General features: G+C 39.3%; 1 protein-coding gene across 2 annotated transcripts in view; it reads right to left on the reverse strand.

Moving 5' to 3' along the window:
* The window catches only part of LOC134340476 (potassium voltage-gated channel subfamily G member 2-like), an 83,287-nt gene that overhangs the window by 13,176 nt on the left and 52,314 nt on the right, over positions 1-17,797 (reverse strand). For both annotated transcript variants that reach the window (XM_063037815.1, XM_063037876.1), the window contains one exon: positions 1,359-2,175. In XM_063037815.1, the coding sequence (XP_062893885.1) occupies positions 1,359-2,093 (735 nt within the window). In that variant the 5' untranslated portion in view covers positions 2,094-2,175. The remainder of the gene's footprint in view (positions 1-1,358; positions 2,176-17,797) is intronic.

The following is a 17,797-nucleotide window of genomic DNA, read 5'->3' on the forward strand; positions in this document are numbered from 1 at the left end:
TGTTCAGTTCTTCCGTCACCTCTGCCTCTTCATATTTCTTTGGTAAGGAATCCTTACCCCAACTGATGGTGCTTTCTCCCATTTCCAAACACCTTTTTCCTCTTGGCCATCCACTTCTGGCTCTATATCCTCTCTTTACCTTTTGATTTTCAACGGCTGGCATGAAGTCCAAATGAAAAGTCTACACCCAAAACATCAACTATCCTTTTCCCTCCATGGATGCTGCCTGACCTGCTGAGTTCCCCCAGTATTTTGTCTGTTGCTTCAGATGTGAGGAATGAATTGAGCACAGGCTTCCTCGAATTAACAGTCATTTGTTCTCCCCACTGTGGGTTGGGAAGTATCAGGCGTCCATTGGTTGGTACTTGTGGAACTGACTTTTTGTAAATGTGCCACAAGTGTAACAAGAAGGTGGTGGTGGTATTGCATGAGCTGCAGAAGAGGTGATAGAGGCATATGCAGATGCAATTACAGCACCGAGAAGACATTTGGACAGGTACCTGGCTAGAAAAGGAGTGGAGAGATTCAGGCCTAATGCAGGTAAGAGTGATTAGCATAGGTAGGCATCATGGTTGACACAGACAAAGTGGGCAGAAGGGCCTGTTTCTGTACAATATAACTCTATGTGCAAGGTCAAAACAATAACTATATCAGGCACTGTGGTGCTGTGGTTAGCGATGTTCCACAAAGTTCCACAAAGTCAGGTTCAATTCTGACTTCTGATTCTGCAACCAAAAGATATTGTAAACATTCAGCAGGCTAGACAGCGTCTGAAGGAAACCATTTCAGGTCAAATATCAGGAAAGGAACTATCCACTGTCTGACATGTTGAGTGTTTACAGCATTTTCTGTTTTACTGGAGGTAACTAGATCTCCCCAAGGAGATAATGAGATTGACGATCAGAGGTTTAAAGGAGAATGTTAGAGAGAGGGGTTGAGAAGTGAAGAGTGCAGGGAGGTAGCCCAGAAACTCATTTTTGCGAATGCATTTTATGACTTTGGGACAACCTGAAGCACTTTGGACTCCTTTCTGAGGATTCATTAGCTATTGAAATGAAGAGACAGAGAAAGACCATTAAGAAATCCATGACAGATGAAATATAGTCATCACATTATTTGCTGTACTCAAGGTAACACTGAGGCTCGGCACTAATTTTTTGTTTGCTGATGTCCTCTAAAAAGCCTTGGGTAGTTTTTGCTAATATACTTTTGCTCTGAGAGGAGTTCTGTGGGCAGATGGGACTAGCTCATGGGGCAACATTGCCTGCATGGACAAGTTGGGCCATATGCCTCTATAAACAGCTGCAATTTTTGCAGATGCTCAGTGCTCTGGTCGAATATTTGGAACAGAGACTTACCCTTTCCTCTTCCTGCCTTAGATCAGGCATGGTGCTGACGCAGAGACTTACTGTAGTGATTGTCACAAATAGAACTGAGAGGCAGGCGAAGATCTTTCCTGGGATTCCTGAATCGGGATCTTCCACCATGTCCCTGAGCTTCTTCATGCAATAACCCAGCCGGGTCGTATCATCAAAGGCACCCTGTGGTTCTTCAGTAAGGAGCACTTCAAAATCCCTCTTGATCTCTTTAAAATCCTCCACCTTCTGGTAGAGTTTACGGCGACAACACCATTCCAGGTTTTCGTCCTCAATGCCCCAGTAAACTAGCTCCTCCTGAAAGGAGAGGGCACACATTTCTCTGAGGAGTCTGAGTTTCCCAGCTGTCAGGAACGTCATGATAGTTCTGAAGGCACAAGGATTGCGGTCAAAGAAAAATTCATTGTGGTTTACATCGTAATCGTCACAGATATTCATGATTTCCTCATAATTGCTGCATGCTTTCAGCTTGCCCAGGCGTGTCAGTGGGATCTGATCCAGTGTAGTCCATGGAATCTGATACTTATTGCCTCCAACATTGACGATAACAAAGGTTCTGTCATTGAGTTGGGCGATGCTATATGCATCCTCGTTGGGTTGAAGCAGTTTGGCTTGTTGGTAGTAAATCCCCTTCCTGGTGCAGTTTTCCACTTTCTCCAAGGTGCAGGTGAAGCTGCCGAGCTGTCGTTCAGATTTGCCTTCAGCTAGAAGAGCCATTGCAATGTGATCTGCTCCAGGGATGGACCAGTCAGTTGACCATTGTCATGGTAAAAGACCCAATGAAGTAAAACTGCTGCATCTGTAATAAGCAAAACAAAGAGGTTAAAACAACAAAACCATGATAATCCATGTAATAGTAACATAGAATAGAACATTGGACAGGTCCTTTGGCCCATCTGCACCGAACTTGATGCAAAAACAAGCTAATTGCCTTCTGCCTGCATACAATCCATATCCCCCCGCCCCCATTCCTTGCATATCCATGTGTCTGTTCAAGAGCCTCTTAAATGCCACTACTGTATCCGTATCCACTGCTAACCCTAGCAGTCCCTTCCAGGCATCTATTGTTTTCTGTGTAAAAAATAGTCTTGCACATCTCCTTTAAACTTTCTTCCTCTCTTTAAATTAATGTCCTCCAGTGTTTAATACTTCTACCCTGGGAGAAAGATTCTGACTGCCTACCCTATCTTTGCCTCTCATAATTTTATAAATGAAGTATAAGACGCACTCTCTTGAAGCACTAGATGGAGTAAGTCGCGTTTTGGCTTTGCTCTGTCCATTTTTCAATCCTTTTACCATCCGTTTATTATTTATAATAAAGTGTTTATAACATGCTTGAATTTTGATTTTTAATTGCTGGAAATGGCAACCAGAGGGAAAAAGGCATTAACCGAAGGCAAGGAAGGTGATAATGGAAATGGAGGGGAAGGCGGCGATCCTAAACAGTCTAAACAGGCTCAACTCACTTTGGGAGCTATATCAAAGCTCTTGGATGATATATCTGATAAAAGATTTTCTACTTTGGAAATACTGTTAAAAGAGATCGAAGGTAAACTGGGAGCACTTGAACGTGAGAATGAAAAACAACAACGGCTAATTTCCGAACTTGATGAAGCTGGCAGACAAAGGGACCGTAGATTGGATTCGCTGGATAAGAAATTAATTTTGACCACTCAAACACTGGAACAGTATAAAGTCAAGATTATTGACTTGGAAAGCTGCAGTTGTAGACAGAATTTGCCGATTATAGGACATTGTGAAGACGTGGAGATTGGCAACCTTACCAAGTTCTTTGCTCAATTTTTAAAGGATGTGTTCGGTTCTGAAGTTTTTTCTACTCCCCCTATACTTGATCACGCGCACCGGGTGCTGAGGGCAAAACCCCCGAAAGAACTGAAACCCTGACCTGTTGTACTTCGATTTCACTATGTGTATACCAAGGAGTATTTAATTCGAGTTGCCCGTTGTAAAGGGGTTATTGAATACGGAGATCTCAAATTTCGTCTGGAGTTAATGCAAGAGAGATCCCTTTTTAAGTCAGTGATGTCGGAGCTATATGAAAGGAAGTATCAACCTGCTCTATTACTTCCAGCTCATCTAATGGTTGTTTTGCCTGATAAATCACGTAAATGGTTTAAATCCGTGGATGAAGCTTGTCAATTCCTTGATGATCAAGGTTCGATTTTAGCTGTCTAATAAATTTACTGTCTCTTCATGCTTGAATGCAGTTGCTTATAAGTTAATAACCAATGTGTAGATTTGGACCTTTAAAGTTTGAAAAACTCTGTCCTTGGTTTGATTATACCTGTACTTTGTTTTTGGAATATAGAGGTTTATCATGCTTTGATGTTAAGGTTTTTCCCCCTTTTTTATTTTATGTTGTTCTTTTTAACTGTTCGTTTTTGAAAATAATTAATATTCTGATTTGGTGACTGATTGTTTTTTTTGATATATAAATAAGGTTGTATTCTGATTCACTTTTCAAGATCTCACCTTTCAAAATGTTTTGCAAAATGGCTGCTTTTTAAAATATTTGTTTAGTTCTTTTCATGGTATTGTCCTCCCAATATTTTGTCTATGAGTGGTATTTTACATTCTTTTCATTTGGATATATGGCTTCAGGAGAGATAAGGGTAGGGCAGTTTTTAGTTAGCTTTCTGGTTGTTTATTGGCCAGTTTTGTTTTTGGGCTTTGGTGGGTGGGGGATGGGATTACTTTTAGCTTAGTTTTTTTCATCTGGGCTGATCTGAAACTACAAATATGTCTGAATTATCATAACTTCCACTCCCTCTTTAAACTTTTTTCCCTCTTCCTGAGTCATGGAGTTTCCTATGCAGTAAGGTTAACTCTTTACATACCATGGTTTGAACCATCTGCTTAAACAGAAGAAGATTTTTAAAGTTTTTCATTTTCATTTTTAAATCATTTTTATTAATTATTGAAGATCAACAAAAAATACATTAAAGTAATCAAGTCGATCTGTCAATATGTACAATGAGGAATTAAATTACCAAATAACTGATTAATGAAGCTAAACAATATATCAATAATATACAAAAAAATAAAGTATTAAGAATATTTTCGGAAAAAAGAAAGAAGGAAAAAAAAACCCTGCTAACAAAAAAACTGAAAAGAAAAAAACCATTGGGAGCACAATCCTGGAGCTATATGCCATACAAGCTTCCATAAAAGAAAAACATCAATCCGCCAACTCAAATCCATTTAAACAAGAATCAGAAGGAAACCATCTTAATTAACTCAAATTATATGATAGTAACGGGCAAAAGAACTCCAAATTTCTCAAGATCAAATCGAGGATCAAAAGTTTGACTTCTGATTTTCTCCAAACTAAGACATAGCATCACCTGAGAAAATTACTGTATCAAAGTGGGAGCAGAGGCATCTTTCCATTTCAGTAAAATAGCCCTTCTGGCCAATAATATAACAAATGCAATTACATGTTGGTCTGATTTAGAAATACCATGACTATATTGAGGGGTTATACCGAACAAAACAGTCAATTTATTAGGTTGTAAATTAATTTTTAAAGCCTTGGAAATTATAGAGAAAATAGATTTCCAAAACCGTTTCAATATAGAACACAACCAAAACATGTGTCAATGTAGCTGTCTCAGTTTTACATTTATCACACTGACTATCAATATTAGGAAATATTTTAGGCAGTCTCTCCTTTGTCAAATAGTAAAGATGTACAATTTTAAATTGAATTAGAGTGACTGGCATAAATCGAAGAAGAGTTAACCAACTTCAAAATTCGCAAACAATCCTCTGTTATCAAGGTCATGTTAAGCTCTCTTTCTCAATCTTGCTTAAAGAGGGAGGAAAGATGACGGCGCGATGCAGCGCGCGTGGCCTCTCCGGTGAATGATATCATATTTGTAAGTAGGATGCTGTGTACAATTCTGATTTGATGGAGACAGACGTGAGAAGCACGGAGGGACATCTGGAGAAACTTCTGAAATGCCCGGTTCGCCGCCGCTGCTACTGTGCAATCGAGAATCTCCGGAGGGTAAGGCCCCAAATCCTTGGCTTTGCCTGTTGTTGGCGGCCGGGGCTGGGGTCGAAGCGCTCGGCAGAGATGGTGCTCGGTGTCGGAGGCTCGAAGTTTATGGACGGACTCAGAGCCAGACTGTAGCCGGGTGCTTGATGCTGTATCAGCAAATTTGCTGTGCAGGAAGCTCATGGCAGGGAGAGTTTCCTTCCTTTTGCTGTCTGCGTGAGATGATGGGGCTTTCAAGAGACGTTGAGACTTTTTTTTACTGTGCCCATGCTCTGTTCTTCATCAAATTAAGGTATTCCTTGCACTGTTGTAACTATATGTTATAATTATGGCAACATACATCAAAGTTGCTTGAATTTCCAGCATCTGCAGAATTCCTGTTGTTTGTGTTATAATTATGTGTTTTTTGTCAGTTTTTCAGTCTTGGTCTGCCTTGTGTTTCTGTGATATCACACTGGAGGAACATTGTATCATTTCTTAATGCATACATTACTAAATAACAATAAAAGAGGACTGTGTGTCCTCATAAACTAATCTGAAAAAAACTTAAGTTAAGGGTAATTGTACTGTTGTAACAGTAAATTATAAGCTTTCCCAATAAAACATTTCACTAAAGGATTCATTTTTAAAATAATGTCTAACAGGTCAGAATCCTGTATATATGGAAAATTACTTAAATATTCTTGTCAGAAATGTCTGACCTGAAGATATTGCAAGAAATGTGAGTATGAGAGAGAGTATTTAGCCAATAGACAATAGGTGCAGGAGTAGGCTATTCGGCCCTTCGAGCCAGCACCGCCATTCACTGTGATCATGGCTGATCATCCACTATCAGTATCCAGTTCCTGCCTTATCCACATAACCTTTGATTCCACTATCTTTAAGAGCTCTATCCATATCTTTTTTGAAAGCATCCAGAGACTTGGCCTCCACAGCCTTCTGGGGCAGAGCATTCCATATATCCACCACTCTCTAAGTGAAAAAGTTTTTCCTCAACTCCATTCTAAATGGCCTACCCCTAATTCTTAAACTGTGGCCTCTGGTTCTGGACTCACCCATCATCAGGAACATGCTTCCTGCCTGCAGCGTGTCCAATTCCTTAATAATCTTATATGTTTCAATAAGATCCCCTCTCAGCCTTCTAAATTCCAGAGTATACAAGTCCAGTCACTCCAATCTTTCGACATATGACAGTCTCGCCATCCTGGGAATTAACCTTGTGAACCTACGCTGCACTCTCTCAATAGTAAGAATGTCCTTCCTCAAATTTGGAGACCAAAACTGCACACAGAACTCCAGGTGTGGTCTCACCAGGGCCTTGTACAGCTGCAGAAGGACCTCTTTGCTCTTATACTCAATTCCCCTTGTTATGAAGGCCAGCATGCCATTAGCTTTCTTCACTGCCTGCTGTACTTGCATGCTTGCTTTCAGTGACAGATGTACAAGAACACCTAGATCTCGTTGTGCTTCCCCTTTTCCTAACTTGACTCCATTTGGATAATAATCTGCCTTCCCGTTCTTACCACCAAAGTGGATAACCTCACATTTATCCACATTAAACTGCATCTGCCATGCATCTGCCCACTCACCCAGCCTGTCCAAGTCACCCTGCATTCTCATAACATCCTCCTCACATTTCACACTGCCACCCAGCTTTGTGTCATCAGCAAATTTGCTAATGTTACTTTCAATTCCCTCATCTAAATCATTAATATATATTGTAAACAGCTGCGGTCCCAGCACTGAACCCTGCGGTACCCCACTGGTCACCGCCTGCCATTCCGAAAGGGACACGTTAATCGCTACTTTTAGTTTTCTGTCAGCCAGCCAATTTTCAATCCATGTCAGTACTCTGCCCCCAATACCATGTGCCCTGATTTTGGCCCACTAATCTCCTATGTGGGACTTTATCAAGGGATTTCTGAAAGTCCAGGTACACTACATCCACTGGCTCTCCCTTGTCCATTCTCATAATTACATCCTCAAAAAATTCCAGAAGATTAGTCAAGCACGATTTCCCCTTTGTAAATCCATGCTGACTCGGACCAATCCTGTTACTACTATCCAGATGTGTCGTAATTTCATCTTTTATAATTGACTCCAGCATCTTTCCCACCACCGACGTCAGGCTAACTGGTCTATAATTCCCTGTTTTCTCTCTTCCTCCCTTCTTGAAGAGAGGAACAACATTAGCCACCCTCCAATCCACAGGAACTGATCCTGAATCTATAGAACATTGGAAAATGATTACCAATGCGTCCACGATTTCTAAAGCCACCTCCTTAAGTACCCTGGGATGCAGACCATCAGGTCCCGGGGACTTATCAGCCTTCAGACCCAACAGCCTATCCAACACCATTTCCTGCCTAATATAAATTTCCTTCAATTCATCCATTACCCTAGGTCCTTTGGCCACTATCACATCTGGGAGATTGTTTGTGTCTTCCCTAGTGAAGACAGATGCAAAGTACCTGTTCAACCTGTCTGCCATTTCCTTGTTCCCCATAATAAATTCACCTGCTTCTGTCTTCAAGGGCCCAATTTTGGTCTTAACTATTTTTTTCCTTTTCACATACCTAAAGAAGCTTTCACTATCCTCCTTTATATTCTTGGCTAGTTTACCTTCGTACCTCATTTTTTCTCCGCGTATTGCCTTTTTAGTTACCTTCAGTTGCTGTTTCAAAGTTTCCCAATCTTCCGGCTTCCCACTCATCTTTGCTTTGTTATACTTCTTCTCTTTTATTTTTATACTGTCCATTACTTCCCTTGTCAGCCACGGCCTCCCCTTACTCCCCTTAGGATCCTGCTTCCTCTTTGGAATGAACTGATCCTGCACCTTCTGCATTATTCCCAGAAACACTTGCCATTGCTGTTCCACTGTCATCCCTGCTAGGGTATTGTTCCATTGAACTTTGGCCAGCTCCTCCCTCATAGCACCATAGTTCCCTTTGTTCAACTGTAATACTGACACTTCTGAGTTTCCCTTCTCCCTCTCAAATTGTAGATTAAAACTTATCATACTATGGTTACTACCTCCTAATGGCTCCTTTACCTCGAGAACCCTGATCAAATCCGGTTCATTGCACAACACTAAATCTAGAATTGTGTTCTCTCTGGTAGGCTCCAGTACAAGCTGTTCTAAGAATCCATCTCGGAGGGACTCCACAATCTCCCTTTCTTGGGGTCCAGTACCAACCTGATTCCTCCAGTCTACCTGCATGTTGAAATCCCCCATAACAACTGTAGCATTACCTTTGCGACATGCCAATTTTAACTCTTGATTCAACTTACACCCTACATCCAGACTACTGTTTGGGGGCCTGTAGGTAACTCCCATTAGGGTCTTTCTACCCTTAGATTTTCTCAGTTCTATCAATACTGACTCTACGTCTCCTGATTCTATGTCCCCCCTCGCAAGGGACTAAATATCATTCCTCACCAACAGAGCCACCCCACCCCCTCTGCCCCTCAGTCTGTCCTTTCGATAGGACGTATACCCTTAAATATTCGTTTCCCAGGCCCTGTCCACTTGAAGCCATGTCTCTGTTATTCCCACAACACCATACTTACCAATTTCCAGCTGTGCCTCAAGCTTATCCACTTTATTTCTTATAGTCCGTGCATCCATATACAATACTTTTAATTCATTACTCCCCTCACCTCCCATATCAATTTCTATTTCACTTGGCCATACTGTACGATCCCTTCTTGAGCTTTCTGTTCTGTTGATTCTGCTGTCTTTCTTAACTTCTCTTATTCTCACTTTCCCTTTATCTCCATCCTTATAATTCCAGTTCATCCCCTCCCCCCCCCCACTACTTAGTTTAAACACACCTGTGTTGCAGAGGCAAACCTGCCTGCCAGAATGCTGATGCCCCGCTTATTAAGGTGCAACCCGTCCCTTTTGTACAATTCATCCTTACCCCGAAACATACCCCAGTGGTCCAAGAATGTAAATCCTTGCTTCCTGCACCAGTTCCTCAGCCACACATTCAAATCCATTATCTCCCTGTTCTTGACCACTCCAGCACGGGGATCCGGAAGCAAACCGGAGATAACCACCCTGGAAGTCCTGCTTTTGAGCCTTCTTCCGAGTTCTCTGAAGTCGCGCTGTAGAATGTCTTTCCTCTTCTTTCCCACGTCATTTGTGCCGACATGCACCACCATTTCCGGATGTTCACCTTCACTCTTGAGGATTCCCTGCAATCGGTCCGTGTCATCCTGGATCCCGGCACCAGGGAGGCAGCACACCATCCTTAAATCTCGCCTGTTGCCATAGAAAGTTACTAATTTCTCAAAAGACATCAATTGGCCTTCTTGGAACAGATCCATGAAGGAACAGACTCCTTTATTCCTCCAAAAAAAAGGTAGGATCACTTAATGAAGGTTTAAGTAAATAATTTCGATAAGCTAAACAAAGAAGGTTAAATTTTTTGAGATTAAAAAAATTACAAAACTGGTACCAAATTTGTAATGACTGCTTAATCATAGGATATAAATTTAGATTAGAAATTTTGGCCAGTTGTACAGGTAAAGAAGCTCCTAATAACGAGGTTAAGTAACATTGTTTCACAGCTTTCAATTCCAAATCAGCCCAAGGTGGTCATTCATTTTTATCAACCCAATATAACCGGGAACACATATAACATATATTAACAGCCCAAAAGTACATTCTTAAATTAGGCAGAGCAAGACCTCCATTCTTTTTTAATTTTTGTAAATGATATTTTCCAATTCTTGGTCTTTTATTATTCCAAACAAAAGATGAAATAATAGAATCAACCTGATCAAGAAACTTATTAGTTAAAAAAATAGGAATATTTTGAAATACATATAAAAATTTTGGTAAAATTATCATTTTAACTGCATGAATTCGGCCAGCTAATGAAAGTGTAAGTGGATTCCATCTACAAAATAATTGCTTCATGAAATCCACTAAAGGAATCAAATTAGCTCTATAAAGGTCTCTGTGATTTTTAGTGATAATTATACCTAAATATTTAAAAGAGTCCGTAACCTTAAAAGGAATGTCAACATTTATAGAAGCAGAATCATTTAGAGGAAATAATTCACCTTTATGAAGGTTTAATTTATACCCTGAAAACTTTCCAAATTAATTTAATAATTTCAATAAACTCAGAATGGATTCTTCAGGATTCGAAACATAAACTAAGATATCAGCAGCATGAAGGGAGATCTTATGAATAGTCCCATTTATGGAAATTCCATGGATATCTTTAGCTTCATGAAGTGCAATGGCCAAGGGTTCCAACACCAAATTAAATAACAGAGGACTTAACAAACATCCTTTTAAGTTTTCCAAAGATTGAATGCTCAGGTTATCTCTGCCCAGGAGACTAATGTAGGGAAGGAGGATAATCAGTACTTTTTTTAGGTTTTGGAAGGAACAAAAGTTTAATTCGAACTTACAATCTAAGGTAAAAGGAGTCTCTAGTTTTATAGGCTACTCGATTTCATTTGTTCATTATAAAACAATTTCAGACCCGAATGGTAGATTTCTGATAATTACTGGTTTACTTTATAACCAAAAAGTTGTTCTGGCTAATATTTATGTACCAAATACCGACTATCCTGAATTTTTCAAGCATTTATTTGCATCTCTTCCTAATTTAAATGAATATAAGTTGATAATGGGTGGAGATTTTAACTGTTGCTTGAATCCCTCGATGGACAGGTCTGCACCCAATCAGGTACCTCCAAACAAATCCACTATTTTTGTTAATTCCTTTTTAGTTGACTTCGGAATTTTAGATGTTTGGAGATTTTTAAATCTTAATGATAAAGAGTTCTCAATTTTTCCTCATGTATATCATAATTACTCTAGAATTGATTTCTTTTTTTATCGACTCTCGTTTAGTTTTGTCTGTTATTCCCTGTGAGTATGATACAATCGCCGTCTCTGATCATGCGCCTTTGAAACTATCAATTAAATTAGCCGATGTTAATTTATTCCAGTGCTAGACAATGGTGGTTCAATTCCTTTCTGCTTCAGGATCTAAACTTTGTCAACTTTATTAAAGAACAGATTGCCTTTTTCTTTTCAACTAATTTTACGGAAGAAATTTCCAGTGGGATCTTATGGGACACTTTTAAAGTATATATTCACGGGCAAATTATTTCATATCCTGCTGGATTGAAAAAACAAATTAATAATGAGATACGTACATTGGTTGATAAGATTAAAGAAATTGATTTAAAAATATTCTGTAGCACCTAATCTGGAGCTTTATAAAAAGAGAGTTGAACTTCAGATGCAACACAATTTGTTATTAACTTCCCCAATTGAAAATCAGTTACTTAAAACTAAGAGCCAATTTCATATACATGGTGATAAATCGGGTAAGTTACTGGTCAACCAATTGAAAGCCACTTCGGCTAAACATCTGATTAGTAAATTTTGTAAACGAGATGGTATTTTAATGGTTCATCATGACGAAATCAATAAATCTTTCAAAGAATTCTATACCACTTCATATCAATCAGAACTTCCTGAAGACTCTACCATAATGCATGAATTTTTAAGGAAATTGAATATTCCGAAATTACCACTTAATGAATGTTTGGCACTAGATGCACCCATTATAGAAAAAGAAATTAAGAAAGCAATTTTTTCGATGAAATCTGGTAAAGCACCGGGTTTGGATGGATATACAGTAGAATTTTTAAAATCCTTTTCAAATTTACTTTCCCCTTGGCTATGTAGAATTTTCAAGGATGCCTTATTTGTAAGTAAGTTACCACAATCCTTTTACAAAGCATCCATTTCTTTAATTCCTAAAAGAGATAAAGACCCCACTGATTGTGCATCATATAGACCTCTATCTTTGTCGAATGTAGATTCCAAATTTTTTTTCTAAAATATTAGCAAATAGATTGGAAAATGCACTGCCACAAATCATCTCTGATGACTAGACAGGATTTATTATAAACAGTTTTTCGCATTTTAATGTCAGGAGGTTAATGAACATTGTATGTCCTTCATCTAAAATTCCAGAATGTGTTATTTCACTTGACGCCGTTTGATAGTTACTTATTCAATGTGCTTGAGAAATTTAACTTTATCCCAAAATTTTTATCTGGATTAAATTGATATATCATACATCTTTGGCTTCTGTATTTACCAATAATCAGAGATCTCCCCCTTTTTTTAGGCTTTTTAGAGGCACTAGACAGGGCTGTCCTTTGCGCCCTTTATTATTTGATATAGCCTTGGAGCCCTTGGCAATTGCTCTTCGTAATTCACCCAGTATATTTGGAATTATTCGTGGGAATGGGATGCATAAGGCATCACAATATGCAGATGACCTGGTACTATAACTCAGAGAAATCCATCCCTGTAGTGATATCACTACTTGCTCAGTTTAGTAGTTTTTCTGGTTATAAATTGAATCTTAATAAGAGTGAGTTGTTTCCATTAAATATGCAAGTTCCAATCTATAGACAATCACCATTTAGATTAGTCACTGATTATTTTACCTATTTGGGTGTCAAAATTACTAAAAAGCATAAAGATCTATTTAAAGATAACTTTTTACCATTAATTGATCATGTTAAACAATTGTTCACTAAATGGTCCCCATTGTCCTTATCACTGATTGGTCAAATTAATCCTATTAAAATGACTGTTTTACCTAAATTTCTGTATCTATTTCAGGTGGTACCAATTTTTATTTCTAAACCCTTTTTTGATATTATTAATTCTAAAATCTCTTCATATATATGGCAGAATAAAAATCCTAGATTAAGTAAGAAATATTTACAGAAATCAAAAAAGGACGGTGGTTTGGCATTGCCGAAATATAGATTCTACCATTGGGCAATTAATATTCGATATCTAATGTTTTGGACGCAAGATTGGGATGAAATTCAACGTCCACGATGGGTGAACCTTGAGGGTGAGTCTGTGCGGGGGTTCTCATTGGCTTCTATTTTTGGAGCTTTGCTTCGCTTTGCATTAATTAAATTGAATAAACAAACGATTAATCCAATAAATAAACATACAATACGAATATGGTATCAATTTCGTAAATTTTTTGGAATGAATAAATTTATCCTGTCTAGTCCTATTATATCTATTTTTTTTCTTTCAACCATCTAGTATTGATCAAGCTTTCTTTTTATGGAAAACGAAGGGAATAGTATGTTTTTGTGACTTATTCGCAGATAATTGTTTCATGTCATTTGAACAGTTATCTAATAAATATAATTTGCCTAGTTCACATTTTTTCAGATATTTATAGATTAGAAATTTTTTGAATGTTATTTCACCTTCTTTTCCGATACCACATCAAACTGATATTACAGAAAAAATTCTAGGTTTATACCCCTATCAGAAGCATTTAATAACAATTGTTTATGACTTAATTACAAAAATATGTCCAGGTACATCGGATAAAATAAAGAATGAATGGGAAAGAGAACTTCAGGTATCCTTACCTATGAGAAATGGGAGAAAATTCTCCAACTAGTTAATACTACTTCAATGTGTGCTAGACATGCTTTGATACAATTTAAAATAGTTTATAGGGCCCATATGTCCAAGGATAAATTAGCTCGTTTTTATCGCCATATAAATCCTGTTTGTAACAGATGTAATTCTGAAGTAGCCTCTTTGACACATATGTTTTGGTCTTGCCCTCTCTTGGATAAATATTAGAAAGACACGTTTGATATTATTTCAGTAGATTTGCGTATTAATTTAAAACCTCACCCTATTACTGCAATCTTTGGATTACCAGTGATAGATGCTAGTCATTAATCCCCTTCAGCTTGCCTTTTGATTGAATTTGTTACATTAATAGCCAGAAGATCTATTTTATTTAAATGGAAAGATTCTGATCCACCTACTACATTTCCATGGTTTTCCCAAACTATAACATTTTTAAACTTGGAAAAAATTAGGAGTGAGACTATTGACCCTTCGGTTAAATTTGAAGAAACCTGGAAGCCATTTATTCAACATTTTCATATGATGTAAGCTGGCCCTTTCTGAATCCTTTTCAACAACCTTTTGTTTATGTATAGAGGAGCAGACTTAATAACAAACAATGATTGTAACCGATGGAACATGACAGCCCAGTCTTTGTTTTGTTTTGTTCTGTTTTTGTTTTTTTTTAGTTTAGGGGGTTTCTTGCTTAAAAATTCTTTTTCACGCTAATTATTAAGAGTACATATCTTACTCTTTGTATCATCATTATTATTGTTATGCTTATTAATCCAAAACTTAATAAAAAGATTGAAAAAGAAAGAAATACAAGAGCAGAAGACATAGGAGCAGAATTAGGCCATTCAGCCCATCGAGTCTGCTCCACCATTCCATCACGGCTGATCCCGGACCCCACTCAACCCCACACACTTGCCCTCTCACCATATCCTTTGATGCCCGGACTGATCAGGAAAAGATCAACTTCCGGCTTAAGTATATCCACGCACTTGGCCTCCACCACTGCCTGTGGCAGACCATTCCACAGATTTACTACTCTCTGGCTAAAGAATTCCTCCTTACTTCTGTTCTGAAGGGTTGCCCCTCAATTTTGAGGTTGTGTCTTCTACTGGACACCATAGGAAACATCCTCTCCGCCTCCACCCTATCTAGTCCTTTCAACATTCGGTAAGTTTCAATGAGATCCCCCCACATTCTTCAAATTCCAGTGAGTACAGGCCCAAAGCTGCCAACTGTCGACAACAACTTGCAACTCATAGCATCTCAGGTGTAAAGAAATCTCCCAGGACACGTAAGAGTACATGGGATTGAGGGGTATGCCAAAGGAAAGCAGAGCAGTGGAGAGAAGGGAAATAGAGGGAGCAAATTCCAGAGCAGCAGAAACAGTCACTAATGGAGGAGAGAATAAAATCATGAAATGACAAATTCATGAATAAAAATCAATCATTATTGTCAGTCAACTAGAGTACATATTAAAACAATTGAGAAGCAGGACCTCAAAGGTAGTAATCTTGGGATTACTGCCTGTGTCATGTGACAGTGAGTATAGGAATAGAATAGAATGGTATAGTGGAGGATAATTGCGCAGCTGAGGGATTGGAGCGGGGGCAGGGATTCAGATTTCTGGATCATTGGGACCTTTTCTGGTGCGGGTGTGACCTGTACAAAAAGGATGGGTTGCACTTGAATCCCAGGGGGACCAATATCCTGGCGGGGAGGTTTTTTAAGGCTATTGAGGAGAGCTTATACTAGAATTGCTGGGGTGTGGGAACTGAGCTGAAGTGACGGAGGAAAGGGAGCTTGGCTCACAAATAGAGAAAGTTTGGAGACAGTGTGAAAGGGAGGATAGGCAGGTGATAGAGAAGGGACGTGCTCAGACCGACGGTTTGAGATGTGTCTATTTTAATGCGACGAGTCTTATGAACAAAGTGGATGAGCTTCAGAGCGTGGATCAGCACTTGGAGCAATGATGTTGTGGCCATTACAGAGACTTGGATGGTGCAGGGGCAGGAATAGCTACTTTGCGTACCAGGCTTTAGATGTTTCAGAAAGGACAGGGAGGAAGGCAAAAGATGAGGGGGTGTGGCACTGTTGATCAGGGACAGTGTCATGGCTGCAGAAAAGGAGGAAGTCATGGAGGGGTTGTCTACGGAGTCTCTGTGAGTGGATGTTAGGAATAGGAAGGGGTCAATAACTGGGTGTTTTTTTAGACCACCCAATAGTAACAGAGACATTGAGGAGCAGATAGGGAGACAGATTCTGGAAAGGGCTGTTGTGGTGGGAGATTTTAATTACCCAAATAATTGATTGGCATCTCCCTAGAGTGAGGAGTTTAGAAGGGGTGGAGTTTGTTAGGTGTGTTCAGGAAGGTTGGGACATCAGTTAATTAGGGTAGTTAATTAGGGTAGGGTATTTCGGACAACTCTTAAAGAACAACAATTGAGAAAATAGCCGGATTTTCTTTGTTTATTTGGGACAGGGTACCCTTGCCAAACAGTTTCTAACCAGCCTCAGTTGTGTCCACTTGTGTGGTCATTAGACACTATACTATGCTGAGAGTGTACAATTTTAAAAGTAGCATCAGATGTGTATCTTTGTGTTCAAAAACCAGTGATTCTTGTCACTGATAATTGGCGAGAAATTAGCAAGACATTTCAGAGCTGTTTTGCTCTCTGTGGTTTCAAGCATTCAGGCTCAGAGATGTGAGAAATTGTCAGGAGTAAAAATGAAATGATATACTTAATTCAGCAAGTTAGGAACTGTGAGAAATTTAAATGTATCAGCAATCATCCTGAAAGTTACAATGAAGATCAAGATTTGAAGGATGTAACAGTTTCTAACTAGCATCAGTCTCATGCACTTGTGTGGCCATTTGACACTACACTGTGCTTAGAGTGAACAGTTATTTAAATGGTGTCAGTTGTGTATGTTTGTGTTATGTTATTCATTTGGGCCAATGGCTGTCTAATTAAAAAGCAGTGTTTTTTTTTCAATCTACTTCAGGAATGCACTTATGACACCTTGAAGGAGACTGAGCTCAACCATTGCTAGAAGTCACCGGGGCAGACCTCAAGCCAGATTAAAGCATAATGTTGGCTAGTGTACAGTCACTGAAGAACAAGATAGAGGATCTATGTATAAGATTGCTGTATCAGAGGGAAATGGGGGATTGCTGTGTTCTCTGTTTCACAGAGGCATGGCTCACTCCACATATCCCAACATGAACATCCAGTCCAAGGGATTTTCAGTCAACCAGATGGACCCAACTGCCAATTCAAAGATGGTGGGGGACTGTTTTTCATGGTAAACTCTTTGTGGTGGATGGATGCAGTATTTTTGTCGCATTCTTATTCTTCTGACCTGGAACATATAATGATTAAGTGCTGACTGTTCTACTTACCATGAGAGTTCTCCACCATGATCCGAACTGCAGGTTCGGTACTGCCAAAGGCAGGTATTAAACAAGCACCTGATCTACTAAGTGTCATGATTAACAAACAAGAAACAGCCTATCCCGATGCTGTTCACATCCTTGTCGGGGACTATAATCAGGTGAGCTTGAAGAAATCTCTGCCCAATTACCATCAGCAAATCATCTGCAGCACCAGGGTCCCAGCACACTCATCAACTGCTACACCACCATCAGGAATGCCTGCCATTCCATCCCTAGACCCCATTTTGGGAAATCTAATCATCAGGCCATCCTCCTCCTACCTGCATACAGGCAGAGGCTAAATACCAAGGCACCGAAGAGGTGGAACGTGGAAGGCAGAGGAGCGGCTATAGAATTGCTTTCAGTCGGTGGACCGGGCCATGTTTACAGACTTTATAAAGATGAGTGTGCCCCCACAAAATTATTCAGGGTCTTCCCCAACCAGAAGTCCTGGATGAACTACGATCTCTGCAACTTGCTGAGGACTAGATCTGTGGTGTTCA

Source organism: Mobula hypostoma, chromosome 1 (genome assembly GCF_963921235.1).
Source record: "Mobula hypostoma chromosome 1, sMobHyp1.1, whole genome shotgun sequence".
Lineage (NCBI taxonomy): Eukaryota > Metazoa > Chordata > Chondrichthyes > Myliobatiformes > Myliobatidae > Mobula > Mobula hypostoma.